Source organism: Aulonocara sp. 'chitande type north' Nkhata Bay, linkage group LG10 (assembly GCF_057382095.1).
Source record: "Aulonocara sp. 'chitande type north' Nkhata Bay isolate Kocher_YH1m ecotype deep benthic linkage group LG10, A_spYH_male_GT1.1, whole genome shotgun sequence".
NCBI lineage: Eukaryota > Metazoa > Chordata > Actinopteri > Cichliformes > Cichlidae > Aulonocara > Aulonocara sp. 'chitande type north' Nkhata Bay.
In genome coordinates this window covers 33568851-33596563 of record NC_141353.1, presented here as the reverse complement: position 1 = coordinate 33596563, position 27713 = coordinate 33568851, and the positions used below count along the sequence as shown (strand labels likewise).

Genomic DNA, 27713 nt, shown 5'->3' with positions numbered 1-27713 from the left:
CTTGTGCAGGTGAAACCAAAGGGAAGATATGCTTCACCATATTTTCTAGTCTTTGGCTTAGAATGAAGTTGGTTTGGAAACATATTCAGCTATGCTTCATCTCCTGCTTTGCGTTTCTGTGGGCGCCCAGTGCTAGCAGTGTCCAAGCATTTTGTTGTTTTCCTGTTATGTGTGTTCTTGTTATAATAACGCATTATGATACTGCAAAAAGTGCCTTTTTATATTTTCTAATTGAATTTTGATTGCCGATATCCTCCACATATTCTTTTTGGCAATGTGGCCAGCTCTGTGCTTCTATTTTTACCATGCCACTCTTTGAGTAAAGTGCACCTCCCATGGGATCAAAGCAGAATTGTGCGAACAACCACCTCAAGTCACGAAAGCTATGGTCTTACTTAAGCTTCCTTTATTTTATTTATTTATTTATTTTCTTTATTGTACGAATCTATTGATGATGACATTTAGGATGAAGATAGTATCAGACAGAGACTCACAACAATATTCCACTGACCTTGGAAGATAAATAGAATCTGTAAACATTAAATAAAGACGAGACAGGATGGGGGGGGAGAAACACAGACAGAGGAAGTACTGCGTCATGCTCTCCCTGAGCATTTCCCCAGGTCACTGGAGTGAGAAACATAAAGCTCTGTCTCCAAAAGCAAACTCCCAGGCTTACATAACCTGTTTTGGAGTCATTTGGAGATAGAGTAGACTACTGTGTGTTGCTTGCTTGAAAGTGAATTTGGCACAGAGCGTGGTTCTGTCTCAGCAAGGATTTAGTCTCATTTCTGATAGAAGTTTGATTAAGAAAGTGACAAAAATGTGCATGCAGTCTGTGCATGTTACTCTCCATATTGGTTAATGATGAACACGATGAAGGTGATCAGGTAATAGTGTTCTGGTATAGCTGCTGTTTCATTATACATTTTAATGTCATTTCCTAATTTAGTTTTATTCCATTTGTTTCATGTGGTTGCATGGTATTTAATTGAATACATTCTGGGAAACCTTATAACACACGAATGCACAGTATCATCTTCTCATCTTCCTACCTGTTTACACCAAAAAATAATCTTTAATGGGTACGACAAGGTTTATGATAATAATAATATTTAAACACTTTATTATGCTAAATAAAAAACATCACTTTTTTAATAATTCAAAAATCTCAATGCAAATAACTGAATTAAATAAATCAGCTGTTTGCAAGGTCAAAATAATAGTATTTCACATACAATTAAAATTCCAGGCTTAAGTCTTGGCTTCATGAAGCACACGTGTGCTTTAAAACACATTCCTGATGTTTTATTAGGAAAAGGTTACATTTTAATACACTGAGTGTAACTGCAGAGGACCAAGAGTGCCCACTTTAATATAAAGCGCTCTGTTATTGCAACATGGAGAGGATCTGGAAACTCCATATGGAACCTTTTATACATTGAATTAGTGCTCCAGTTATAATCCACCATGCTTAACCTTTATTTGTTTCTTTTGATTGATTCAGCCCAGTTGGTGTATCGTGCAAATATACAGGATCAAGAAAAAGGTAAGATAAAGCACATCAACCAGACTAAGAGCAGAATGTGAGACAGGAGGAGGGAGCATCGAGGAGGCAGGGTGGGTATAGTGGTGGCTGCTGGCGCTCTCTGCAGTACAGATCTGCTGAGAGCACCAGAGCAGAGCTCCTCGACAGATCACAGCCGCAGGGTTCCCACTGCAGTTTAGAGGGAAACCTTACACCAAAATACTATACAAGGGGACAACAGTCAGAACAACTAACAGGACAGAAGGTAAAGGAAAGTGGAGGACAAGAAAAGAAGTGATGAGACAAACTGACAGAGGAGGTAAGAAGCACTGCATGAGGTTTTCTGCTCTTTCTTGGACCGACAGAACTTCCAGGGGGGCGAAGCGCTTTGTGTTCTACTTTTAGAGTCCTTTTAATTATTTATCTTCTCACTTATTTTGGTCTGTGAAAAGCAACTTTGCTTTTTAAAAAGTTTAACGTAAAGGTCTGAAGCCAGAGAACAGGAAATGTTGAACATTTTCTAGTTGTTTGGGTACTGCTTGTGTATATTTGTATATTTTTCTTTTGAGTGTTTCTGCATGCCTTTCTGAATGAGAGAGTGGAACACGCCTGAGTGCTTTAGGTACTAATGTGTGACAGCTTGGAAGCATATTGTAAGTAAAATTGTCTTGCACATAAGCTGTGGAGCAAAGGCTTAATCGTATCCCTTTTCTTCACAAGGAGCTGCTTGAAGGACCTCATGATGTCACATGAAGCAGATTCGTTTTTGTGATAACAATCATTAAGTTCAAACATTCCTTGAGATACATTGAAGAAAGTCTACCCATCTGCCACTGCATCTACCTCAGGATGGCTGGCTGTACCAGCCGCTGCAGACAGGGGGTGCTCAAATTAATCCAGTCCCTGCAGAGATTGGTCTCAGGAACCCTCACAAAAGGTACTTTGTACTGATGCACTCACGTATTCTGAGCCTCTTGAGTGTTAGCTAACTTAGATACAGTGAGGTCTTATGGGTACTCCTGTGTATGCATGTGAATTCAGTTCAGTTCCTTTTTCTTTATGTGGCAACACATCACAAGATAGTTTATTATTGCCTTTGAACAGTTAGGCCAAACTTTACTTGATATAGAAAAATGAGTATTCCCTGTCACCAAGCACTTGGCAAAAAGTGGATGGATGTTGGACATTTTCCACCACCACTCTCTCTCCCGCCCCCTACAAAGCAATGCTTTGATCAGCTTAATGTTGTCTTCCTGCAGTTGATCTAAAATAATTTGCTAGTAAGTGTCCCTGTTTTCTGATATCCTGTTTGTTGTACTTTATATCAGTGACAGATTTCAGCTGCCTTCTAATAGCACTCAGTTTTGCTTTAATTAAAGAAGCTCAAAGATTCCTAAAGATATATTGAAGAAAGCCTACCCATCTGCCACTGCCTCTACCTTTCTCAAGCATAATTTATACGTCTGTGTTAAACTTAACGTAGAGCCTTTAACATAGCTTATGAAAGCGACAGATACTGTTGCCGCGGTGAGCCCCATTTGCACTGCAATTTCACCACCAAAACATCAGCTGACGATGGTGTTGATCCATTCGCTCCAGTCTATTTCAAAAATGGTGGCAGAAGAAGAATTATCCAGAAATGAGCGGGACAAAGTGACAGTACAGATCACATTGCAGGTGTAGTCGATGCAATATGTCGCAACATTCCTGAGGAGGGACACATCAGCTTACAGAGTAGGTTACGCTGTAGGTTATAGTGCAGGGTTTCAGAAAGGATTATGGTTATAGCGTACCTACGAAACATAATTCAGTAGCCACATGCAAAACACAACAGGAAATAGCTCGCTTCGTACTACTGGAAATACTTTGTGTGGGTTGTGAAGAAGCCGCCCGAATAGACTGCTCAGGAGACAGCACAACTCGGATGACGCTGTGTGTAGCCCACAGATCAGTTATTTGTGACACTGTCCCCTGGTGACAGAAAACAGCTACAGCATGTAGCTGAAAGTCTGCAATTCTTTCCCGTAGAATCTGCAAAAGCGATGTTTGAGCCATTTGGCTAAGCCTGGTGGGGGGGGTTTGTTTTGTTTTGTTTTGTTTTGTTTTGTTTTGTTTTGTTTTGTTTTGTTTTGTTTTGTTGCATACAACCACAGGTTTCCTAAATCTTTCACACTGCATAGCCAAATACCTACCCAAATGTGGTGCCATAGTCCTAACAAGGTTCAGGCCTGCAGTGCGTATGTGAAAGTGGTTGTAGGCTCAAGTGTTGGAATAAGAAGGCCTATAGGAGAAAAGAAGAGCAGTGAGAAACAACAAGCAATCAATACTGGGCAGGTCGGTGAGGCTAGTAGCTGCAGATCCAAAACTTACAGCCAAGAAGCCAGAGATACTTGTAGAAAGGTACAAAGAGAAAATGCGGTGGAGAGAAAACACAGAATTGAAATGCAATGATGGCATAAATCCACACCGAGTGAAAAACAGGAAAAGAAAGGGGTGCCTGTTAGTCCAAGCCTAGCAGCAGAAATCTGTCAAATTATGATCCCATCATTCATTCCGCTGAAAGTTCATATTAAGACTGTAATAGGATTGTTTTTCTGACATAGATTTAATTTGAATTCCACGATTGAGCCATTGTGTGGTCTATTAAGCAAGAGGCACATGTTCTGTCATCGTGTCTTTAAAAATTACAGAGCATTTGCTTTGCTACAGTTGCAGGAAAGAGTTTATGAATCCCTTGTACTTTTTTTGTGTTTAAATTTCTGCATTAATATGACCTAAGCATAAAAGCTGTAAAAGCAGATAAACCAAACCAAGTTAAGGAAATAATGCAAACATTTTGAATGTTGCTATTTATTCACACAGCTTTATGTAACTGTCTGGAACATGGGAACTGATACACTAGAAATGTAACTTACACATTCAAGCCCTACATGTCATATATTTCTTCATTGTTTTTAAATCATTCTTCAATCTTTGATCTATGTATGATGTGTTGCTAAATTACATTTTTGTAAAGTGTCTTGCAAAAAAACCTGAATGATACTAATTTAGCGTTTCTTATAGGTTGCATAAAAATGCTGTTTTTTACTGTGTTAGCTGACTGTGCTGAAGCATAAACGTCACTACAGTACTACATGTGTTAACAGTTGGTGTTGGGTTAGGTATATCAACCTTTTGAATTTGAGGGAAAAAGTTGAAATTTTGAGATTGCAAACCCAAAATTTTGAGATAATAACCAAAAATGATTACATTTTTGGTTATTATTGAGGACCACCTACAAAAAAAATTGACCTTCCATAAATTATGTGACTTATCTTTAGCTAATAAGATATTTCAGATATGTCAATATTTCATTTGGACATATCTGTATACTTTTAATTTTCATCTACATCTAGTAAGCTTTGCTATAGAGATTCACATGTGCAGAAAAACACAAGTAAAACAAACGCCAGGAAATTCTCCTTCTTGTATGACATGCATGCTTTGAGTGGCTTTGAGTTAAATGATGAGGTCATTTAACTCTCATCTGCACATAGCTCACAGGCTGAGGCTGTGGTGTACTCTAAACTTCTTCTATTCATCATGCTTTAGTGCTTGTTTGCTTTTTCTGCCCCTTTCTCAGTTATAGTTAAAAAGTTACTTTTCACCTAAGCTGCAAAAATCAAACGCTGAGTCACGATGTCAGAGTGCAGCTGCGAGTATGTCACGACTAAAAAAACACACACAAACACAGTACTGCTCTCACTTTCAGAAGAACCTGTGGTCTGATATAAATTTAAAATTCACCCTACGCACATGTATGGAGCATAAAATATTTGTGCAGGTGCAGGCAGCGCTTCATTTTAACACTCGCTGTGGGCCACAAATTCCAAATTTATGTATTTTTACCACTTCTTTACTTTTCCATCTAGAAGCATTTGGATACTCTTACTATCTACCTCTAAATTATTTGCAGCCATAAGCACTCTGAGAAATTGATTTTTCACAGGGCAAAGAAAGAAACTTGCAAACTGAGAAACACATCAGATACTGTCAACAAACTGACAATGACAGCATGATGCCTGAATTGTACGTTTTTACACATAAACAGCTACTATCATGCATAATGAAGGATGAATCTGTTGACACATTTCCCACAGCTTGTGTTACAAATGCAAATATGCATTTACAGGAGCAACAAGCTCAATGTTTTTCATTGAATTAAGCAGGAATCCAGCCAGGCTTAGGTTTATAATAATGAACTAACCAAAATCTTACTTACTCTGTTACATGTGCAGTGTTTGTCCAGTGTTTTTTCATCTGCAATGTTAAAAAAAAAAAGAAGAAAAAATAGTATGTAAATCCTTTGTAGCATGAACCTATGTGATATAAACTGGTGTTTTAGTCAGCCGCTGAGCTATTCTAAAAATTATCCAACCAACTCATGGCAGTGAGTAGGCTGACTATCTAGGTCATGCAACACAATCGTATAACGTAGCTATTTGACTGAAACAATCCCAAACCTACTTTTTTATGGTTAGGAGCTAATCCTTTACCAAAGGAACGAAGGATTACAGTTTATAGCAGACTTGGTTATCAAGATGATATCTGGTTCTCTCATTATTTGTAGACGTTAGTTATATTTTTCTTTGCATTCTTAAAGGATGCATAACTGATCAAATGTAATGTAAATTATGTTGAGCATCCACTTGCTTGATACTGTGCATCTGGACATTTGTTGCTTCTGTCCAAAATGTTCTATTGTGCTTCGCTGACCTTTACTGACTTAAAGTTAAGATGCGTGCGCATTGGGCAGCATAAGGGCCGAGTCTTCATTTAGCTTCATAATTAAATGTCACAGAGTTAATTAAGAGCCACTGGTCAAAATACATTTAAGTGGTCTAAACGGGGATTTAATAAATCTATGATTTTATGCCACAGTGGGGGTTTTAAACCTTTGGAATTTTTACATTTATACAATGTTAGTTTCTCATTGCCATAGCTCAAGATGAACAGGCACAACTATCCATCCATGCAAAAACACAGGCAAACATAATATTTCTTCCACGTATCCAATTCAGGGTCACAGGAGGAATGATAACAAACATTATTCAAAGTTTTAAACATCATAGGTATTAATTTGATTTTGGTGCTTACATGGAGGGGGTTGATCTTGTAATGTGCGGTTACAGCATGAAGTAACAATGTCTTGTTTAGCTTTGAGCCCTTCCTCTGCACAGTTTAATTATAATCAGATTTCACAAGCACTTGCTTCCAGATTGCGGCAGAGGAAGACCGCATGCTAAAGTATGCACGGATGAAGACATGAAAACATGCACATATGTTCTCATAAACATTAACACACAAGCAAGCTATTTAGAGCTATTTTAACAGCTATATTCTATGTTGTTTTTTGCATTTTTCCTTGCATACACTATAGACAAAAATGAACTGTCTTATCTTTAGTCTTATGCCTTAAGTCTTATTAAGTTCAGCAGCATGCATATTCATCCTCAGACCTTTAAACATTGCAAACCAAGTGAGGATACAGTAGTTATGATATGCCTCGGGGCTGCAGCTGACTTACTGTTATTCCTGTTTCTAACATTACATTGTACTTTATGCTCTTTACATAGTGCTTTCCTTGTAAAATAAAAAAAAATAGTTTCCATGTAAAGATACAAAGGAGTAGCACTAGTAGCTTCAGTGTTTTGACAGTTGCTCTGACCTTGCATTCATGTTAGTGCACATTTAAAAATGGCTGTCCTCCCTGTTGTTATAAAAAGAGACAGTGACCTCTCACAGCACATTTTAAAAGCAAGATGGCAGAGTGCAGCCTCAAACATTCAGCTAGAGGCAACTTTTTCGAATTTTACAGCACGTGAGAAACCAGCTAAAAGGCCTCAGACAAAGGGAGGGACTTGTGAGGTATATTTTGAGTGAGTTATATATATTTTGCTGTGACGTACTGATGTTGTAGTGCAACATCCAGGGAATCTGAATGTCAAACCTAATGGGAAATCTGATGCTGTGCATTACCTGACAAAGTAAAGAAAAACCTCTTTTTGAACTGACGGGACTTTGACAGAATGACTGACAAGGAAACTGGAACAGCACACAGATTTAATTTTATTAAGGACAACTTTTAACAAATACTATTTCAAACTTTTTTTTGATGTGTTGTTTAACCACAACAGCAGACATACAGTTTAGCTTTAGGAAAAAAATGTCTGTGTTTTTAACGTTGAATGTATTTAAAAGAATTTCACAATTAAAACAATATCATTTCTTAAATACCACAAGACCACTCCCAGATCTGAATGGTAAAAAAAATAGATTCAACACTACCCCATCAATTTGCATGAAAATATATATCCTCTATTTCGAGATAAAAATTGTGGCATTGTTGCTTAAAGCAGGCGTCTGAAATGTCCCTGCTGTTTTTGTAAACAAGCAAAGTTTTGTACCTACGAAACAATCACCTTTAGATTGCTTGGAAGAATTAAAACTTCCATCCTTTGCTCATGATCCATCTCTATCATGTTTCCTGAAATTCAGTTAGCGTGTAGATGTAGGCTGTAGGTGGGTTTGTGGTTGCATGTCTTTTTTTTAAAGATGGAATAGACTCCACCCATTCCACGGCCCTAGGTAGGAGCTGAAATGGATGGATAGATGGAAGGATGGATGGATCATTTGCAAGCAGCTTCTTCCCTGTAAGCATGTTTTCAATGAGGTCTGTTGTTGTAATTGTTTGCCAACACTCACACAATAAACTACAGAGTTTATAGTTTACTATAGCCACAGCTTACTATGGACCTAGAAAACTATACCCATAAAATTAAATTTGCCATTATATTCAAACTCATGAGGTAAAGATTATCTTTATCACAACTTCAACATCTACTTTTAAAATTTAGTTCACATCATGCAATCATGCAAACTGACAATCATCTTTGTTTAGATACGGGAAACGAGACACATCTGGGGAAGCACATAAAAAATGCATGGTTCAACAAACACAATAGATTTATACTGTCTTTTGTGTAGACCCAGGTCCTGAAAACACGAAGAGTGCAGGTAAAGACAGAAACCTTTCCTACCCGACCTCATGCTGCACCTGTCTCTCACTATTACAAGTCACATGTGTCCTCTAAGAGCATAACCTTGCAGCAGTGGTTCTGTCACCACACACTGCAGAGTTAGATTCAAATCTATGGCTCAAGCTCTTCTAACGTAGCATCTATTTTGTTCAAAACCCGCATAAGAGTTATCTGGCATTAAGCTCCGGTTTTACAACCATCTTCCTTAAAAAAAAAAATCTTTCTCCTCTGATTCTTTCCCTTTTTTTGTGACTGTAGAATCAGTGGATTGGAGCTGACAGTGTGTGTCTCTGCTTTTAATTTTTTACATCACCTCACTACATACTTTTATGTAACCGTTTTCTTCTAGATTTATTTTTATCTCTTGCTCTTTCCTCCTCCGTGGGTGTGTACGTGTTTCGCCCCACCATTACTCCTGTCCAGCCACGTTGTTTTACTACTTGGTATTTATATGCAGAATCTCCTATGGTTAGATGGCTATTCGATCCAGCGAACAGTATGGTTATGTTTGCTCAGCCACATTTCTGTGGAATTCCTCTTTCATGTTCATATTTAGTAGTTCCCTGAGGATTTTTGCATGTGATGCATTAAATCGGGAGCAAAACTTGTTTTGAATGGTGACATGAGCTGCTGCTTGCATCAGGAACTGTTACGCTCTGCTGCCATCTGTCGTTTAACAAGTAACTCCACAGCATTAGAAACTTGAGCTCATGTGTTAGAGTTCTCTGCTGAGAAAACCTAACCCTCTAATGCACTTTGTATCATGATCAATACTTGCCATAAATTCAAAACGTTATGGACAAAATTCTTTTTTTGTCTAAAATTAACATTGTTGTTAACAAAAAGGTGCCAAAAATCTCCAATGTATCAAATGTGATATAAAAAATATATAATAAATATATAATAATTTCACACAACATGATATAGCAAAATGATTTTTGTGGATTTTGTTATGGGGTTATTAAACATCTCAGTTCCAAAAAATCTGAATTTTCTGGCTATTTTTGATGGGTTTTGTCTTGCAGGGTTAAAAACACTTTGTAAGAACATTCACACTAAATTTGTGACAGTCTGTTTTCAAGATGCTTGATGCATTTTCGGGGGTTTTTTTTAGTATTATTATTATTATTATTATCTAGCCTCCTGAAATAAAGCATCATTTTGCACTCACAGATAACTTAATACACATTTCAAAGTGGCAAAAAGGGGAGCTGTGGGTATTCGCCTAAAGATTCAAAAGTCATCAAATACAGGTAAATCAAAAAGATGTGATGAAAGCCAAAGCAGCTTCATTAATGGTGAATGCATAATAATAACCACAATTAATAAAAACGCTTTCAAATTTAGTACATATGATAAATAGTCTTCATCAATAATAATTGTATCATGTATTTTAGTTTATTATTTCCAATCTGATCTTTGTTATCACATCTGACAACAAACAATGACACTTAAATCTAGATGCTTAACATTTTATTCACCATACTGTGAATTTGTTAACAATTTTCAAATGTTACTGAGATTTGTTATATAGCATTCATTACAGATAAGTGACTCCAGTCTCAGTGTTTGGATTACAATTAGCATCATATTGTCACAGATACACACAAAGGTTGAGCCACAGCTTTCTAATAAGACACAGTCTTCAGGCTTAGTTTTTCTTAAATCTTTAAAAGTTAAAGCTTAAATTTGTATTCTTATATTAATAAATAGTTATTACAATAAAAACAAGCTTTAATCATCAGTCAAACCTTGAAAATGATACCATCCAATTAATCTTTATATGACGCATTAAATCAGTGATTCCCAAGGTGTAAGCTGATGGCATCTGGTGGGCCATGAAGGTACTGCAGGTGTACAGGTCCATCCATCCATTTAATTTTACTTTACAACAAATGCATTTCTAATTCTTAATTTTCATAAGAGTCGTACATTTTGAAGATAGGATTTAATTTTAAAAGTATCTCCTTTTAAACATTTGTATTATCATATATAAAAAAATAAACATACTTACTTTGAAATCATATGAGATGGCTTCCTGAGATTATTCTATTAAAACGTTCCTTATGGAATCCTAAAGAATCATTGTAATTCAGCTTATTATATTAATAATGGCATTAATAATAAGTAGTATGTAGTTGTATTAACAGTAAAATATATATTACCCATTTATGTTTAGTTTATTTGATTTTGTATTTCATAAGAAACAAAAGTAATTAATATACACAAATTTACTTGACAGTGAAAAGCACCACAAACTCCAGGAATGTCCCCATTTTTTCCAGAAAGCTGCTATACTAGCTTCAAAAGCTGATGTGTAATAATTCCCATCTCAGTAGTAGCTCTAAAAAGGACACAACTGAATGTCAGGTTAAAGAAAGAAGACGAGACGACATAATTTAAAGATGCAAGTTCTTGCATAGTCAGACTAGAAAGCCACATGAGGTCTGAAACTGCTGTCTCAGCCCACTGGAGGGAAAGTGATTCCTGTCCAATCATCATTTGGTTCACTTGATTTACATGGCAATTGCAGGTTGAAATAACTGTTAGAGGAAGTAGTAAGAGGAGTTTAATGATAACGATGAGCTGCCTTTAATGCGTGCATGAGCATGCATTCATACAGAATACCAAAAGCAGATGGAGCAATGAAACACTTTGGGAAATAAAAGGACATGTGGCAGTGAAAAGAACAGTCTTTCATGTGCACTATCATTATTTGCATTCAAATTACAGGATTTCTTGTGAATGTGTTATTTTAACCAGCCACCGAGCACACAATGCACCAAATCCCTACAGCATGTCTGATATCTGATGAATCCACAAGAGGACTGGCCCATGTTGGGCTGCAATGTGTGTATGCTGTGTGGCGGTCAAGGGCAGAGCCCCTGGCAGGTCAAACCCCAGCTGTTGAAAGTGGTTGTTGGGGCATGGAATATTACCTCACCATAGAGTTAGGAGCTTGAGCTCTTGCAGTTGAGAAGTACTGGCTAGATATAGTGGGATGCAACTCAATGCCCAGGTTAGTTCTGGATGTCAGGCTGGACTCTATTCCAATCTTAGAGACCAGATGCAGGGGTGTGTATACTTATCTCTTGGTTTTGCTGCCTGTATGTTGGGTTTTTCATAAGGGAATCGTGTAATTTTCCAAAAGCATAAAGGGATTTTTTTACTGGAACCAGGAGCAACTAAATCTAAACACACAGTATAGGCAGTGCACAAATGTGCCTCTTGCTTTGCTCAGGGCATACTGACTATGCAAGAAAGAGCAAACAGTTGTGTCAGCTGTGTTTCAGAACCAAAGATAACACCTCTCTCATCTCATATTTTTATTTAAAAAAAAACACTAACCAAAGTAGCAATGGAAAACAACATGACTGATAAAATCATAAATAATGGCTGATTAGTGTACAAGGTCCAAGTGTGTCCTTCCCACTGTTTGTAGAAGGGGTTGTATGTGAATTAGAGAAAAGATTTTGAAGAGATTATGAAGCCAGACTGCAATGCAGCGTCCTTGAATGTCTGTCATAGTGCAGGGTGATATGGTGCACTAAGACTGTTCCAGATGGCAAACATCTGTCACAGGGATTACACCGGGTTATTTAGTAATCGGAATACTTAATTTCCCATCGCAAGTGTGTGAGTGTGACTGTCTGTATGTCAAGCAGGTTATTTTTGGTGAAGATTATAAACGAGTTAGAAACATCTGTGACACAGTTTACGAATTCTTTATGCTTCCTGAATTATCCAAGAAGGAAAAATAAATACTACTGCATTGAAGAAGGCAGAGAAATCATTACATGAAAGTCACTATACAGAGGGACTATATTTGAATGGATGAAACTGGGATACAAGAAAAATTTAGGACAGACACTTGATATAAAACATGATGGTCCTTAATGTTTTGCAGAATGCCCCTCGCTCAGCTCTCACCATCTTGGCTTTATTGATTTCAGACATCAAGTAAGCAGTAGATCTTGATAACCCCCATTCACTATACAGTCACTTATCTTATTGACTATACAATGATGATCATCTATTTTACTCAAAATTAGATCACAGTTTACAAAACATACATCACTGTGGATTCTCTAAAAGCTGGGGCTACTAATCTGGTTACTGGGGTTGTAAAGTAAGCAGTAGGGTCGTTTTCTCATTGACCGGCATGCAATCAGACTTATTTTTGGAGCCAAAATAGTTGACCTTTTCTAACCTTAAGAAAAAATCCTTAAATTTGCTTCACTTTTCAGATCCAGCGGCTACATCCATCTAACTTCAGATAATATCTAAGTTGAGAGAAGTTTAAATTATTTTAGAATTATGCATGACTTCATGTTTAATTATTTAGTCCATGTTAAGTTCTTTTTCTCAGCACTACCCACACAAAGAAACTGAACTGCACAGCTGATCTAGGGTCAGGCTCCAGAGTTAGGTTGTAAAAAATAATCTGTACTCCCATACAGTGTGGATTTGATCATCATTATTATCATTTTTGCTCATGGATCTTGTTTTTAAATACTCAGAACAGAACATATAGACGTCAACTTTCAAGAAACAAGAAAGCTGAAACAGCACTGAAAAAATGGCCCTCAATGAATTTTTTAAAGTGTGAGAGGGTTTTCTGAACCTCGCGTGCACAAACACAGACACACACATACACAAACAAGGAGCGAGACAAAGGCAATACATTTTTTGGTCGGCCGCCAGTAGAATATTTGATTGGATGCAATATCATTCACATTTTTTCTGTGTGTATCTCAATGTTTTTACAAGCAGCTTACAAAGACTGAGCTAACTGCCCTTCAAGTAGCTTCCATAAACTTAGACCATTTGAATTCTCCTGCAGAAATCCACAGTGAAATCTAAATTTTACGCTTTACTGATTAGCTATTTTTTGTTGCTTGTGTTGTTTGTGCTGCAATCCAGCAACCCTGCTTTATTTTCTGAGTTTGAAGGAAAACAAGCATCACTCACCCCCACAGCTTTCCATCCCACGTTACACGCAGTCCACTCTGTGAAGATTCGTTGGCACCGTTTAATACAAATGTTCTTGTTTGTAGCACATTTGATTTGTTTTTTTTTCTAAAAATATTTCTTCAAAATCTCACAATTAACTTTAATTCTTTCTAGATAGAGAAAAAGATGTGCTCCTTTATCCTGTGGTGAGTTAACATAGGCATGCACAAATGCCATCCCAAGTGGGCAGTCTTACATATAGCTACATCCTCATTATGGTACACACTTCAGGGAGCAAATTGCTCATTTGGAGTAGTAACCACTGGGTTGAGAAAATACACGTGTGTGCTTTAAATGCACACACTTCACATGTCAGTAAGCGTTATTAGTGACTACACCACTCTACAATACCACAAGGGCATGAGGAGGCAGGGAGCTCGAAAGAGTGGGGGGGTAAAAGCTGACAGATGAGTAGAGTGAGGCACAGAACAGAGGGAGTGGCGCAAAGAGGCAGGAGCAGCTTGTGCGTGTGAGTGTGTGTGTGTGTCTTTGGAGACAGGGATCAGAAATTCAAGAGAGTCAGCTCAAAGAGGAGAAGCGTCCCCCCGTGACAGATCTGGACCCAGTGAAAGGACTTGACAGGGGCAAAAAAAAAAATCCTGTAAGGTACAGAGCCGTGGAGGGAGGCAGCGACGGGACGACAGGCTGACAAAATCGTGAAGTAAATAGAGGGACTATTACTCTCTGGGTTGTTTTGGCCGGCCTGGCTTCCACAGTGACAACATGGGTGCAGTGGTGGGCACTTTGACCATGCAAACCAAACAGCGGAGACCATCTAGAGGTACGTCGATGTTAGTCACAAAGAGAAGAGATGGAGACGAGACAAAAAGAGCAACAGAAAGCTAGACCAAACTGACAGTAACACTAAGATCGTAGTGTTTGTACACCAGCTGCCAATCATGATATGTCTTTGTTTTAGTTATTTTCTTTGCTTATCCAATGCAAAGAGACTTTATGCTTTCACCCTGTTTTTGCCAAGTGATTTAATTAATTGAACTATGAAGTTAAAGGGAAAAAAAAAGTGGATAATGAATCGTGGAAATGTTACATAGGTTTAATGAAAAGCCAGTAGTGCTGATTCTGTTTTCTCAAACAGAAATCTACAATGTTTACTTCTAGAAGTGGCAGCAGTATTGTGGAGGGTGAAGCATCTCTCACTCACGTTCAGTGACGAGGTACAGCACTTGTGCGGAGATAATGATTTAGAGACAACAGGATGGAAGAAAGATGTCCTTGAAAATAACAGAGCAAAATCACTGCTCTGTCTCTGTAATTATGCCTGTGTGTGTTTGGTGCATGCCCATCGAACGCGCCAGTGAGTGAGCGAAACAGAAACACGGAGGGAGCGAGGTTTTGGGCACTTGAATTAACACGCAGCTCACATATCATACCTCTCCCTGGCCTTATGCTTGAAAAGCCTGTTGTCATGGAGACTGGGTTGTAGGGGCATAAAGGGAGAGTGTGAGCGCATACTCCACCAGGTTGAATGATGAATTTATGGCAGCGGGAGATCGAGATTAGAACCATGAAAAGGCAGCAAAATAATGACTTTTTAAAAAGACATTGATGAAATGCCCCACGGTATGAGGGTAATGCTTTAAATGCAGATAGGATGAAACCGCTTGTCTGTGTTTTGATAAGAGCCTTTAAATGACCTTTCAGCAAAGCAGGTCATCTAGGGATTGTTTTTAGCTCGAAGTAAGTGGTCTGTTAAAAAATGCGTTGTGGTGCCAGCTGTGAGGAGGTATGTAAGATAGGACAGATAAAGTCTGATCCTGTAGGGGATAAACAGGGACCACAGCCACACAAGAAATGAGACTCAGAGGTAAGCTACAAGTAGGATACAAAATATAGCTTGTTCTAGCAATACTGCTCATCACTGAGTATGCATAAATGCTATATATATATATATATATATATATATATATACACTGAACAAAAATATAAACGCAACACTTTTGTTTTTGCTCCCATTCCCCATGGGATGGACGTAGAGACCTAAAATTCATTCCAGATACACAATATAACCATCCCTCCCAAACAGTGGTCACAAATCAGTCCAAATGTGTGGTAGTGGACACATCTGCTATATTGAGATAATCCATCCCACCTCACAGGTGTGCCACATCAGGATGCTGATCTGACATCATGAGTAGTGCACAGGTGTACCTCAGACTGCCCACAACAAAAGGCCACCCTGGAATGTGCAGTTTTTTGCGCTATTGGGGGTCTGGGGACCCAGAACCGGTCAGTATCTGGTGTGACCACCATTTGCCTCATGCAGTGCAACACATCGTCGCATGGAGTCTATCAGATTGTCAATTGTGGCCTGTGGAATGTTGGTCCACTCCACTTCAATGGCTGTGCGAGGTTGTTGGATATTCGTGGGAACTGGTACACGCTGTCGTATACGCCGGTCAAGCACATCCCGAACATGCTCAATGGGTGACATGTCCGGTGAGTATGCTGGCCATGCAAGAACTGGGACATTCTCAGCTGCCATCTGCCCTGAACAATGTGAACCATGATTCATCCGTGAAGCGCACACCTCTCCAACGTGCCAGACGCCATCGAATGTGAGCATTTGCCCACACAAGTCTGTTACGGCGACGAGCTGGAGTCAGGTCAAGACCCCGATGAGGACGACGGGCATGCAGTTGAGCGTCCCTGAGATGGTTTCTGACAGTTTGTGCAGAAATTGTTTGGTTGTGCAAACCAATTGTTCCAGCAGCTGTCTGGGTGGCTGGTCTCAGACGATCTTGGAGGTGAACCTGCTGGATGTGGAGGTCCTGGGCTGGTGTGGTTACACGAGGTCTGCGGTTGTGAGGCCGGTTGGATGTGCTGCCACATTCTCTGAAACGCCTGTGGAGACGGCTTATGGTTGAGAAATGAACATTCAATGCACGGGCGACAGATCTGGTTGACATTCCTGCTGTCAGCATGCCAATTGCACGCTCCCTCATTGCTTGTGGCATCTGTGGCATTTTGCTGTGAGACAAAACTGCACATTCCAGGGTGGCCTTTTGTTGTGGGCAGTCTGAGGTACACCTGTGCACTACTCATGATGTCAGAAGAGCATCCTGATGTGGCACACCTGTGAGGTGGGATGGATTATCTCAATATAGCAGATGTGCCCACTACCACACATTTGGACTGATTTGTGACCACTGTTTGGGAGGGATGGTTATATTGTGTATCGGGAATGAATTTTAGGTCTCTACGTCCATCCCATGGGGAATGGGAGCAAAAACAAAAGTGTTGCGTTTATATTTTTGTTCAGTGTATATACACAAAATCATATAACTTATTTTAAGAGGAAGAGGGCTTGTTGTTTTTATCTCTCTAATGCCCTAATATAACTGGTATATATTTGACCAGTATAGCCAATCTGTGCTATACCTGGTTTGTCTTGAAAAAGGTCCTGTATAAACTTTCAACAAAACTTTGAAACATGCAGAGAGATTGCTGTCGCAAATCAAGAAAAACATTCAGGTCAAAATGTGTTCTTAGGATTGGGGGGGCTTGTCCACACAATACGGTAGGGGAAACAGTTCTCCTCACTCTTCCTGCAGCATTCAGCACTTCCAAAGCCCAGTCAGCTTTTGTACAAAGCAAAACCAAACAGCCTGCTGTGGGTTTTGTGAGGAATCACGTAGGGGACTATGATTTTGACCCGGCTCAGTGACTTCTTCAACTTTTGTCCTCATGGCTACAGACACCAGAAGGCTGCTGGATTAAAGAAACCAGATATAATCTCATAAGTAGCAGGCTTTAGATAAACTGGTAGGATGATTATATTTGGAACAAGGCTAGCTGTTTGGGCAGTCGGCTGCTTCCGTGAAGTTAAGAGGACGAAAGAAGAAAAAAGGGAAGAAGAAAGCAAGATCATGCCAAAGTCAAAGCATGCAGAACTGTAAAAAGTGTCTGCCTTGATCTTGGTGTTTCCAAAACCAGATGTGATGAGAAGGAGGCAGATCTGAGGGACACTGCACACTCATATGGTAGTAACTTCCTAATCAAAATATAACATCAGCCTATAGGACATACTTTACAAGATGATGTGATAGATAATGTTAGATTCAACTATGACTTGAAACTAGTGATTAAGACCATAAATTTATAAGGAAAACCAAGAGTAATTTTCCCATAGACTTCTACATGACCTTCATTTTCATTAGTGCTGCAGTGTTTGCCACTGACTGCGTAAGAAAGCATGTACACGCACTTTCAATTATCAGCACCATTTCAGCGTCTCCCACCTTCTTCCATTACATGCTAATAAGTGATCACATGCAGAGCAGTTGTTGCACCATTTATAACAAGACTCACTGCAAAAGTCTGCAGCATTTCTTTGTCTGAGTCTTACTCTGCGATCAAATAATTCTGTTATATGATATGATATATTCAACAGGTTTTTGAAACCCTCAGGCAACATATTCTTTTGCTGACTGTGCTTCTGAGCCCAGTTCAGCTCTCGTTTCTTCTCGGTGTTATTCTGTGTTTTCCCATTTTGCCCTTTGCTGTTCTCCTTCTTGTCTCTTGTTTTTCTTCACGCTCTGCCACCTCTTCCTTCCTCTCCTCCCAGTCCTGTCTCAGCTTTCTCTAATCAACACCTCTGCCTTTTCATCACCCTCATTCCATTTCATCTGTTTCTAATCACACTGTCACATTAACAGGAAAGAGAAATCAGCCCACAGGAAAGATTAGTCCACATAGGTGGAGTCTTAACAACACCTTTGTCTTTCTGTTTTCATGTAACCGAGAGACTTTTAGTCACAGGGAAAATATATGTACAAATTGTGTTTGACACCTTTAAAAAATGGTTGATCCAGTATATCAGAATCAGAATCAGAATCAGAATACTTTATTGATCCCTGGGGGAAATTATTTTTTGTTACAGTGCTCCATTTTAAACCAACATTAAGACAAGACAGACAATACGCTAACTAAGAATAGTACAATATATACATATATATATACATACATACATACATAAGTCACTTATAAATAAATATTTGGAAAAGAAACATGTGTAGTTGTAGCAGCAAACAGTGTGTTAAGTGGATGCGTTGTACAGGGAGATGGCCACAGGCAGGAATGATTTCCTGTGTCGTTCAGTGGTGCTTTTCGGTAATCTCAGTCTCTCACTGAACGAGCTCCTGTGACTGACCAACATGTCATGGAGTGGGTGGGAGGTGTTATCCAACATTGTCTTTATCTTGGACAGCATCCGCCTCTCCGACACCACCTTGAGGGAGTCCAGCTCCATCCCCACAACATTGCTGGCCTTACGGATCAGTTTATTAAGTCTGTTGGCATCTGCGACCCTCAGCCTGCTCCCCCAGCATGCAACAGCATAGAGGATCGCACTGGCCACCACAGACTCATAGAAAATCCTCAGCATTTTCTGGCAGATGTTGAAGGACCTCAGTCGCCTCAAAAAATAGAGACGACTCTGGCCCTTCCTGTAACGTGCTGTGGTGTTTTTAGCCCAGTCCAGTTTATTGTCAATGTGTACTCCAAGGTATTTATAGTCCTCCACAATGTCAACACTGACCCCCTGGATTGAAACAGGGGTCAAGTGTTTCCTGGTCTTCCTGAAGTCCACGATCAGTTCCTTGGTCTTTGCCACGTTGAGCTGCAGATGATTCTGCTCACACCACGTGACAAAGGAGTCGACCACAGCCCGGTACTCTGTCTCATCATCCCTGCTGATGCATCCAACCACCGCAGAGTCATCAGAAACCACCACTGCTCACATTTATTATGGCTATCTATCTCCATGACAACATGAGTCAGTGGGTTGGAACTGGAGCTCAGGGGAAGATGGAAGGGAGATTGAGAGAAAGTAACGCATTATATGTTTGCATGGTAATGGACACCATGCTATCTCACCACTGACAAATAGGCCATGTAAAAGTGGCAGATTGGGGTAAGAGGCAACATGTGTGTCTCTAGTGAACATTTTATTGCTATAGTTTCCCAAGCATGTGGAAAATCTCATTGAAATGACTACTCCCTAACGGTTTTTATAGCTGTGTCAACCATCCTGTCCAGATGTAAGCAGTATTTAAACCTTTAGTGCATGTTTTTACTAAATGAAACAAAGGAGAAAATACAGGAGAATAAAGTTAGCATCACAATAATAAAAAGAAAGCTGGCATGCTTATACAATAATAATAATAATAATAATGGATTGGATTTATATAGCGCTTTTCAAGGCACCCAAAGCGCTTTACAATACCACTATTCATTCACTCTCACATTCATACACTGGTGGAGGCAGCTACAGTTGTAGCCACAGCTGCCCTGGGGAAGACTGACAGAAGCGAGGCTGCCATATCGTGCCATCGCCCTCTGGCTTGCCCATACAAGTGCAACTAGCTGACTAAAATGTTAGATTTAGCTTGTTAATCTAGGACTTTTTTAGCACCTTGTATCTACATAGCTATTATAAAATTAATGTTAGCTATCTATTAGAAATACTAAACAGCGTAGCAGATGGGTGTACCTTCGGAGACATCCATTTTTAAGCCTTGAGATGAGCATTTTTGGTCTCACCATCATGTTGTTTGAAACTGGAAGTGACAAGCAAGGGTGGGATCTCACTGTGAAAGTGCACACTGATTGGCCAACAGCTTTTCAATCTTCCTCTACCAATGAACATACCATGAATAATTCTCCTTTCTGACACTAGAGAATAAAAAAGATAAAAACTAAATAAAAACTTTTAGCTAACAACAGTAGCAAGCCACTGTTGTTAGCTAAAGCACTTACATGCATAGTAATGTTACAGCGTTCTGAAAGTTTGTTACCTCATTTTGCAGAAATGTAGTGGACTAAAACTGACATCCATCCATCTTTTCATTTATTTAATTCAGGGTTGTGAGGGAGCTTGGAGCCTATCCTAGCCATCCAAGGGCAAAAGGCAGGGTGCACCATGGTCAGGTTCTCAGTCTGTCACCGAACTAACACAGACAGAAAGACAATATTCTCACTAACACCTATGGGAAATTTAGAAGCACCAATTAACCTGACCCCACTAACTGGATGTCTTTGGATTGTGGGAGAAGCCAGAGAGAACCCAGACAAACAAAGGGATAAAATGCAATCAGCACACAGAAAGGCCCTGGCTAAATGGTGGATTTGAACCAGAACCTTTTTCCTATGAGGCAACAGCACTAACTAACACATTGCATATCCAACTACTAACCAGGCCTGACCCTGCTTAGCTTATGGTATGGACATAAGCTGGAATTTTGGCATTATCGACTTATTTGACATATTCCGTATATGACTGTTAGGATCCCACAGTTTCACTACATTTCCTAGTCACGGGATTTTCCTAGAAGTTTATTTCTCCTTAAAGTTACAGTTTTTCAGTTTAGAAATTCATAAAAACCTATTCTGGGTTCTGTAATCAGTCTGCAGTCCATTTCACACAGAACGTTTAAGTAAGTTTTCTATTTTTCACTAGCAGACAGAATTGACAAGGATCGTCTCTCCCACTCAAAAGTCAATGAAGAGCCGGTAATTGCTTTCCCCCCTGGTGTAGGTGGGACTTAAATGAAGATTGCACCTGTTACGACCGAGAATGTGGCTGCAGGCAGTTCTATAGCTGTGCCTCTTCTCCTGTTTCCTGTTTAAAATTTAAATCACAATGGCCTCTGGCATAATGATGTATGCTACTTGATACAGTTTCATTGTTGAGGATTAATCCTGACACCACTCATGAATGGGCTGAAATGAATGAGTCATCACTACCATCCAAAAAAAAGAAGAAGAACAATGTAGTCATGTTAATCTCCTTTTCTTCGTGTCTAATCATCTGAACTGAGTCTGAATCCATTAGGAAGCTTATTTGTTCTCACGTGTGTGTTTTTCAAGTTAATAACATAGGTGATTGAGAAATTCTGGGAATTGATAGTGTGCTTTGTCCACACTTTTGTGTCAAAACAATTCATTCAAGGACATATCATCTAATAATACCTGCAGTCTCAACAATGCATTTCAAGCCACAGACCACCCTTTGTAAATAGGCCATCTCTATACCTCACACAAAGCGTCGGACTTCAGATTTTTCTTCACCGGGGCCCACAACAGCCACTGGGAGTTTTCTTCTGGATATTTGTCCATGTTTGTAAAGCCGCTGCCCTGTAGCATGAGATAGTCACAGTGACAAACACTTGCCCACAGCAGCATCTCTTCAGATCATTAACCACCATCCATCTCCACAGGACTGGGCACTGAGCACCATGTTGCCATTAATAAAATGCTTCAGCTCCTAAGGGGAAACCTAATTTGTCAAGTAGATGAAGTTCTCCACAAATCCTTCCTTTGTTCTCTTTTTCCCTCATCCTCCCTTATTTTTCTTCTGCTTCACTCCGAGAAGCACTTTTTTATTCTCTTTGATCCCACAACATTCGTTGCAGACTTAACATTTTCAAGCTTCGCTGAGTCATCTCTTTCCTGTATTTAAAAGCCATCATATTTCTAAATCCTGAGTGGGACATACTGTTAAACAGACAGCGTGTAAATGTTGAGGCTCACATACATCTTCTTTTTTTAAACTGCCTCTCTCTTACCCTTCCCTGTAGATAAAACAGATGATGAGCTTGAGATGACGATGGTGTGCCACAGACCAGAAGGACTTGAGCAACTCGAAGCCCAAACAAACTTCACCAAGCAGGAACTGCAGATCCTCTATCGTGGTTTTAAAAATGTAAGCACACACCAGATATTGTTATTTTAAAAAATGCAGTCATACTAAAATGCACTATATTGCCAAAACTCTGTTCTATTCCATTCTAAGTATTGTTACACCTCTCTAAATCACTGAGGCATTGAAGTGTTTCAATCACTTCCATGGCCACAGGTGTATAGCATCAAGCACATAGGCATGCAGACGGCTTCTAAAAATATTTGTGAAAGAATGAGTTGCTCTCAGGAGCTCTGGTACTGTGCAAAATGTCCAGTTGTGAAATTTCCTCACTACTAAATATTTCACAGTTAACTGCTAGTGGTACTATGACAAAATGGAAGAGATTGGGAATGACAGCAACTCATTAAGTGGTAAGCCGCATAAAATTAGAAAGTGGGGTCAGCAAGACTGAGGTGCATATTGAGCAGAGGTCGCTAATTTTCTGTGGAATCAACTGCACATGTGCTTCATGTGGCCTTTGCTCAAGTAAAGCACACAAAGCGCTTCATGTTCTTTGGACTGAGAAATCGTGCTTCTCCAATCCAATGGATAATACTGGGTTTGGCGGTTGCCAGGAGAGCAGTACTTGTCTGACTGCATTGTGCCAGGTGTAAAGTTTGCGGGGGAGGGGGTTTCAGGAGTGGGGCTCATCCTTTTTGCTTCAGTGAAAGAAACTCAGTGTTGTGGGAACAGTTTGGGGATGACCTTTTCTGTTTCAACATGACTGCGCACCAGTGTGCAAAGCAAAGTCCATAAAGACAAGACTGAGCAAGTTTGTTGTAGAAGAACTTGACTGGTCTGTATCTCAGCCTAATCTCAACCTGCCAGAACACCTTTGGGATGAATTAGAGCAAAGAATTCAAGCCAGGCCTCCTCATCCAACATCAGTGTCTGACCTCACAATTGCACTTCTGGAAAGAATGGTCAAACCTTCCCATAAACACACTCCTAAGTCTTGTTGAAAACCCTTCCAGAAGAGTTTAAGTTGCTATTGCTACATAATATTAAATGCCATGGATTAAAAATGAGATGTCAGTTATGTACATATGCATGTGAAGGCAGACAAGTGAATACTTTTGGCAATATAGTATATGTGTGCATCACATCATCAGACAACCAAATTTTCATTGAGTAGAATAACTGTAGAGTCTCATTTCTTCCACAGGAATGTCCAAGTGGAGTTGTGAATGAGGAGACTTTTAAACACATTTATGCACAGTTCTTTCCTCATGGAGGTAAAGTACACAGTTTTTAATCTTTTTTATTGCACTATGAAGCTTTTCTTTTTTTTACACTTTTCTTCCATGTGTGTTACAGATGCAAGCATGTATGCGCATTATCTGTTCAACGCTTTTGACACTGCAAACAATGGTTCCATAAAGTTTAAGGTACAAAAATGGACAAAATGTTAGTTATTTCTTTAATTTTCTGCTCTTTTTTTAATTTATGCTTTCCCACTTCCCTGATCTATTTTGGACAGGATTTTGTAATGGGACTATCTATTCTGCTGAGGGGAACACTAAGGGAAAAGCTGGAGTGGACGTTTCACCTGTATGACATCAACAGAGATGGATACATAAACAGAGAGGTGAGACTGTGTTGTTACAGTTTTAACTGGATATTATTTGTTATCTCAAATCTTTGTCTAAGCATGACATGAATCTCCTGTTCTTGCAGGAAATGACTGAGATTGTGAGGGCCATATATGACATGATGGGCAAGTACACCTACCCTGCACTGAAGGGAGACGTTCCACAGCAGCATGTGGATGCCTTTTTTCAGGTTCATTTCAAATTCAAATTCAAATTTTATTTGTCACACACACAACCATACACAGTATGATGTTTGGTGAAATGCTTATTGCTGTGCAATGCCCGACCATTAAATGACAGTAAGAATTGACAATAAAATTTACAGATTTACAGATTACTACAAAATTACAGACAACAAGCCATACTATTTGTTTAAATTGGATCAATTCCCTTTATGGAGTTTTTTTCACACTTTCAACTTAACTACATTTTTCAGTCTCGTAAGGTTTATAAACCCTAGTGTTTACACATTATGAAAGGAAAGCAGACTTTTAATGTCTCTTGTCATAACCCCGTAACTTCCCAAGAAACCTTTGTTGGTTTATAGCAGCTTTGTAGTCATTATTAGATTGTTTCATTAGGGTTAGGATGCAAGGCAATGCCACCAGAACAGAATCAACAAAATAAAAATAACTTTTTCTCTACAGAAAATGGATAAGAACAAAGATGGCGTGGTGACTTTGGAGGAGTTCATTGTAGCCTGCCAAGAGGTCAGTATTCTTCTTCATGTGTTTTTGTCATTCATAAAGTGGTCTACGAACGCTAACATTACGGCTAACAGGTGGATTTTCCCATTTCATTGCAGCTAGCTAACAATTAAAAGCCACTTACTGTTTGAAAGAGTGAATGTGAACAGTATATCCTCTGTTATTTAAACATAAAACTAAAGTGACTCTTTTAGATTGCTTTTTAGATTTTGTTTCTTTGTTTTCTATTGAGTTATTGGTTCTTTTAGTAGTTAGACTTACATTAAATTATATTAGCGATCAGCAGCAACCAACTAACGCACTGACATCATGTTATGTACTGGTGCAAGATGGCACTATACATGTTATAAAAACTTTAAACACTTTTTTTTAATCCAGATTCACAGACATTGTTAAATCTGGCCCTTTTTTAGAGAAGGACTCAGTGGTGTATATTAGCCTGAATACATGCAGTGTTAATAGTGTAAATAGTGTAAAGTGTAAATAGGCCTACATAATTTCACCATTACTTAAATTTTTTTATGTCAAAAGTCAAGCATAAGAAAAACCACAATCCATCAGATGATTTCATTTCACAGACACAGGTATTCAAAATAATTCCATACACCATTTGTCTTATTTCTCAACAGGATGAAACTATGATGAGATCCATGCAGCTGTTTGAAAACGTGATGTAGAACAAGCGGAGAGGGTGGAGACAACCACATGGAAAAATGAGAGGGCTGAATGTGAGTGCGTGTGTGTGGATGCATATGTGCAGTACATCCAGTCTCTCCTCCTCCTCCTCCTCCTGTTTTATCCAGCTGTGGTCAGGATATAGGCTGAATCCCCCACAATGACTTGTATGAAGGGACTGGACTGGGATGCTCTTTAGTGCTCCTGACGAGTTTCGACACACAACACAAAGTGACTGATGTGACAGACATGGATTTTAACACATTCGTCTCTGTTCTGTCATGAAGACATGAAGATTGGCCTGTTAAAGATAAAGCTGCTCATCCATTATGAGGCTGCTCCTGACCAGCGAAGGGCAATGTGCTCAAGAAGCTGATCGTTTTATTTTCTTTTTTGCCAAGAAGCAGTTGGGGTTTGTTTATTTTTTTGCTTTTTTTTTTTTTTATTGTTTTTTTGCCAAAGTATGATTGCATGCTTGTTTTATTTCCAATTTTTTTGACAGATTTGACCATAAGTAAATCTATACTTGTGTCCCATCCATCTTGCGGTTGACAGATATGAGATACCGCAAACGTTGTACGTTGGTTTCACTGATGCGGTGACCCTTGTAAATTTGTGCTGGCCTGGATGTCGCTTGTGTGCTGAGTCTGTGTTATGCTCGTCTGTCCAAAACTTACAGTGCAAGTCAAATAATTTTAAAGCAGCACATTTCCTGGGTCTTACATGGTGTGTGTGTGCTTATCTTTTCTTTTCTTTTTTTAGTGAAAAAGAAACCAATTCATTCTTTTTTTCATGTTTTCATCTGCTGCTTTTCGGCTTGTGGTCAAATTGGTGTATTGTCAAAAATGTTTTTTTTAAAAAGATTGAAAAACGAACAGGAATAAATTTTAAACAGAATTATGAAATGCCCGCAAATCAAAGATGTTGACGAAGAGGCTTATTAGATGTTCATTTGCACAGATGACAAGTAATCGGGATGTGACTCTCAAATGGAGACAGCGATGCCACAGAAGAAGTTTTGTCCAAAAGACATCACTGTGTCAGAAAAAGCAAGATTTTGCTGCTGGTCCATTCCAGCAAAGAACTGAGAAAGCTTCTGATAATCTTGCAGGGAAAACCGCTGAATGTCAGCTTTGGAATGTGATATGACACTGAGGACAGCTCCATTTGTAATAATGAACATTTGGCACTGTGTCCTCCATTTAAACGAGGACAGTGATGTCACACTGACGTACATGGTACACCGAAAATAGGGTTTTTTTCTGTAGCAGTAGCCCACTGAAGGTTTCCTGTGACTCGTGGTGTATTTAAATGCGCCACCATAATAGAAAACTCACAAGACTATCGTAGTTTAGGCACTAAAATATTAATTGCTGTTCTTTTTCGCAGTCATTAGAGAGGCTCTTTTTTCTGCACCATGCGACCGTGTGACATCGCAGCCTCAGGTCTTGGAGATCTTATTTTGGAATCAGATTATTAAATCTCACCAACAGGTTCATTCTAAGCCATATGAATAAATGTGTCCATTCTTAAATTTGAGTGGTGTGCTACTTTATACTGGTGTGCCTATATTTTTGTATGCTATTAAAAAATGTAATAATTATTAGAGCAGAAACCTAAACAGATGAGTGAAGAGCACAAAAACACAGGGCAGGCTCTAAGGAGTCACTGAAAAATTTAATGAGTATTGTTACAGCCCTAGCTGGGCCTCCTGAAACTGCCCTTGTGTGGGTGTGGTGTTTTCTCTCCGCCTCTTCCTCTCTTGCTCCACCCCTCTGTCTCTCTCTTGCTCTTCTCTCTCCCCAGGACACAGCTGCTGTTCATTGGCCTCATTTACCACCTGGGCCCAGTTAGCAATCACCTCTCCTAGGTCATATAAGCTGGGGATGAACTGGGTATGAGAGAGTGTTTTTTCTCTGGTGTTCCCACATTGTGTGTCGAAGGTGTTGGGAGAGATCCTATAGTGTGGAGTTGTGGAAGCAGTTTGCAGTGTAGCTGCTTCACATGAGTAGTGTGGGCTTGTGGGCCTCGGCAGCAGTAAAGCTAGCTGCTGCTAGTGACAGGGTGAGCTAGTGGGCCCCTGGAAGTGCCTCCTCGTGGTGTGGAGTTTGTTTGGTTGTTGTGTTCTTTGTTGTTGCAACCTTTTTCTTTTTCTAGTGTTATTGGTAAAACAGCGTTGCCGGCTCCTTATGTTAATTTTATCTATAATAAAAACTATTTTATTTACTAAGCACCTCTGTCTGTTCTCCTTTCATTCTGTTCTGGACCCATTTGTTACCAGTCCACACACACCCCTAGACCTTCATCGTGGGGACGTAACAATGTGGGGGCTCGTCCGGGATATGACTGGAAGGAACAGCGGTTAGGTTGTAGTGTGTTGTTTGCCGGTGGCTTGTGTAGTTGTGTTGTATCTGCTAT

At 39.4% G+C, this 27713-nt stretch overlaps 1 protein-coding gene across 2 annotated transcripts; it reads left to right on the top strand.

Moving 5' to 3' along the window:
* The first annotated feature begins 1639 nt into the window (after positions 1–1639).
* kcnip1b (Kv channel interacting protein 1 b) lies at positions 1640–26829 on the top strand. Of its 2 annotated transcripts, XM_086309604.1 has the most exons (9): positions 1640–1847; positions 2249–2465; positions 22218–22342; positions 23487–23556; positions 23639–23709; positions 23802–23909; positions 23999–24103; positions 24561–24623; positions 25250–26829. In XM_086309604.1, the coding sequence occupies exons 2-9, from the start codon at positions 2378–2380 to the stop codon at positions 25295–25297; spliced, it is 678 nt and encodes a 225-aa protein (XP_086165730.1). In that variant the 5' UTR covers positions 1640–1847; positions 2249–2377; the 3' UTR covers positions 25298–26829. The 2 variants fall into 2 exon arrangements, with proteins under 2 accessions (XP_086165730.1, XP_086165731.1); XM_086309605.1 differs by lacking the exons at positions 1640–1847; positions 2249–2465 and adding an exon at positions 14058–14401.
* Positions 26830–27713: the final 884 nt, after the last annotated feature.

Bases quoted from the DNA above. Each gene is read 5' to 3' on its own strand.
- kcnip1b (XM_086309604.1), top strand. From the start codon at position 2,378: ATGGCTGGCTGTACCAGCCGCTGCAGACAGGGGGTGCTCAAATTAATC. The intron at 2,466-22,217 runs GTACTTTGTACT...CCTTCCCTGTAG, and splicing joins CTCAGGAACCCTCACAAAAG to ATAAAACAGATGATGAGCTT. The intron at 24,624-25,249 runs GTCAGTATTCTT...ATTTCTCAACAG, and splicing joins TCATTGTAGCCTGCCAAGAG to GATGAAACTATGATGAGATC.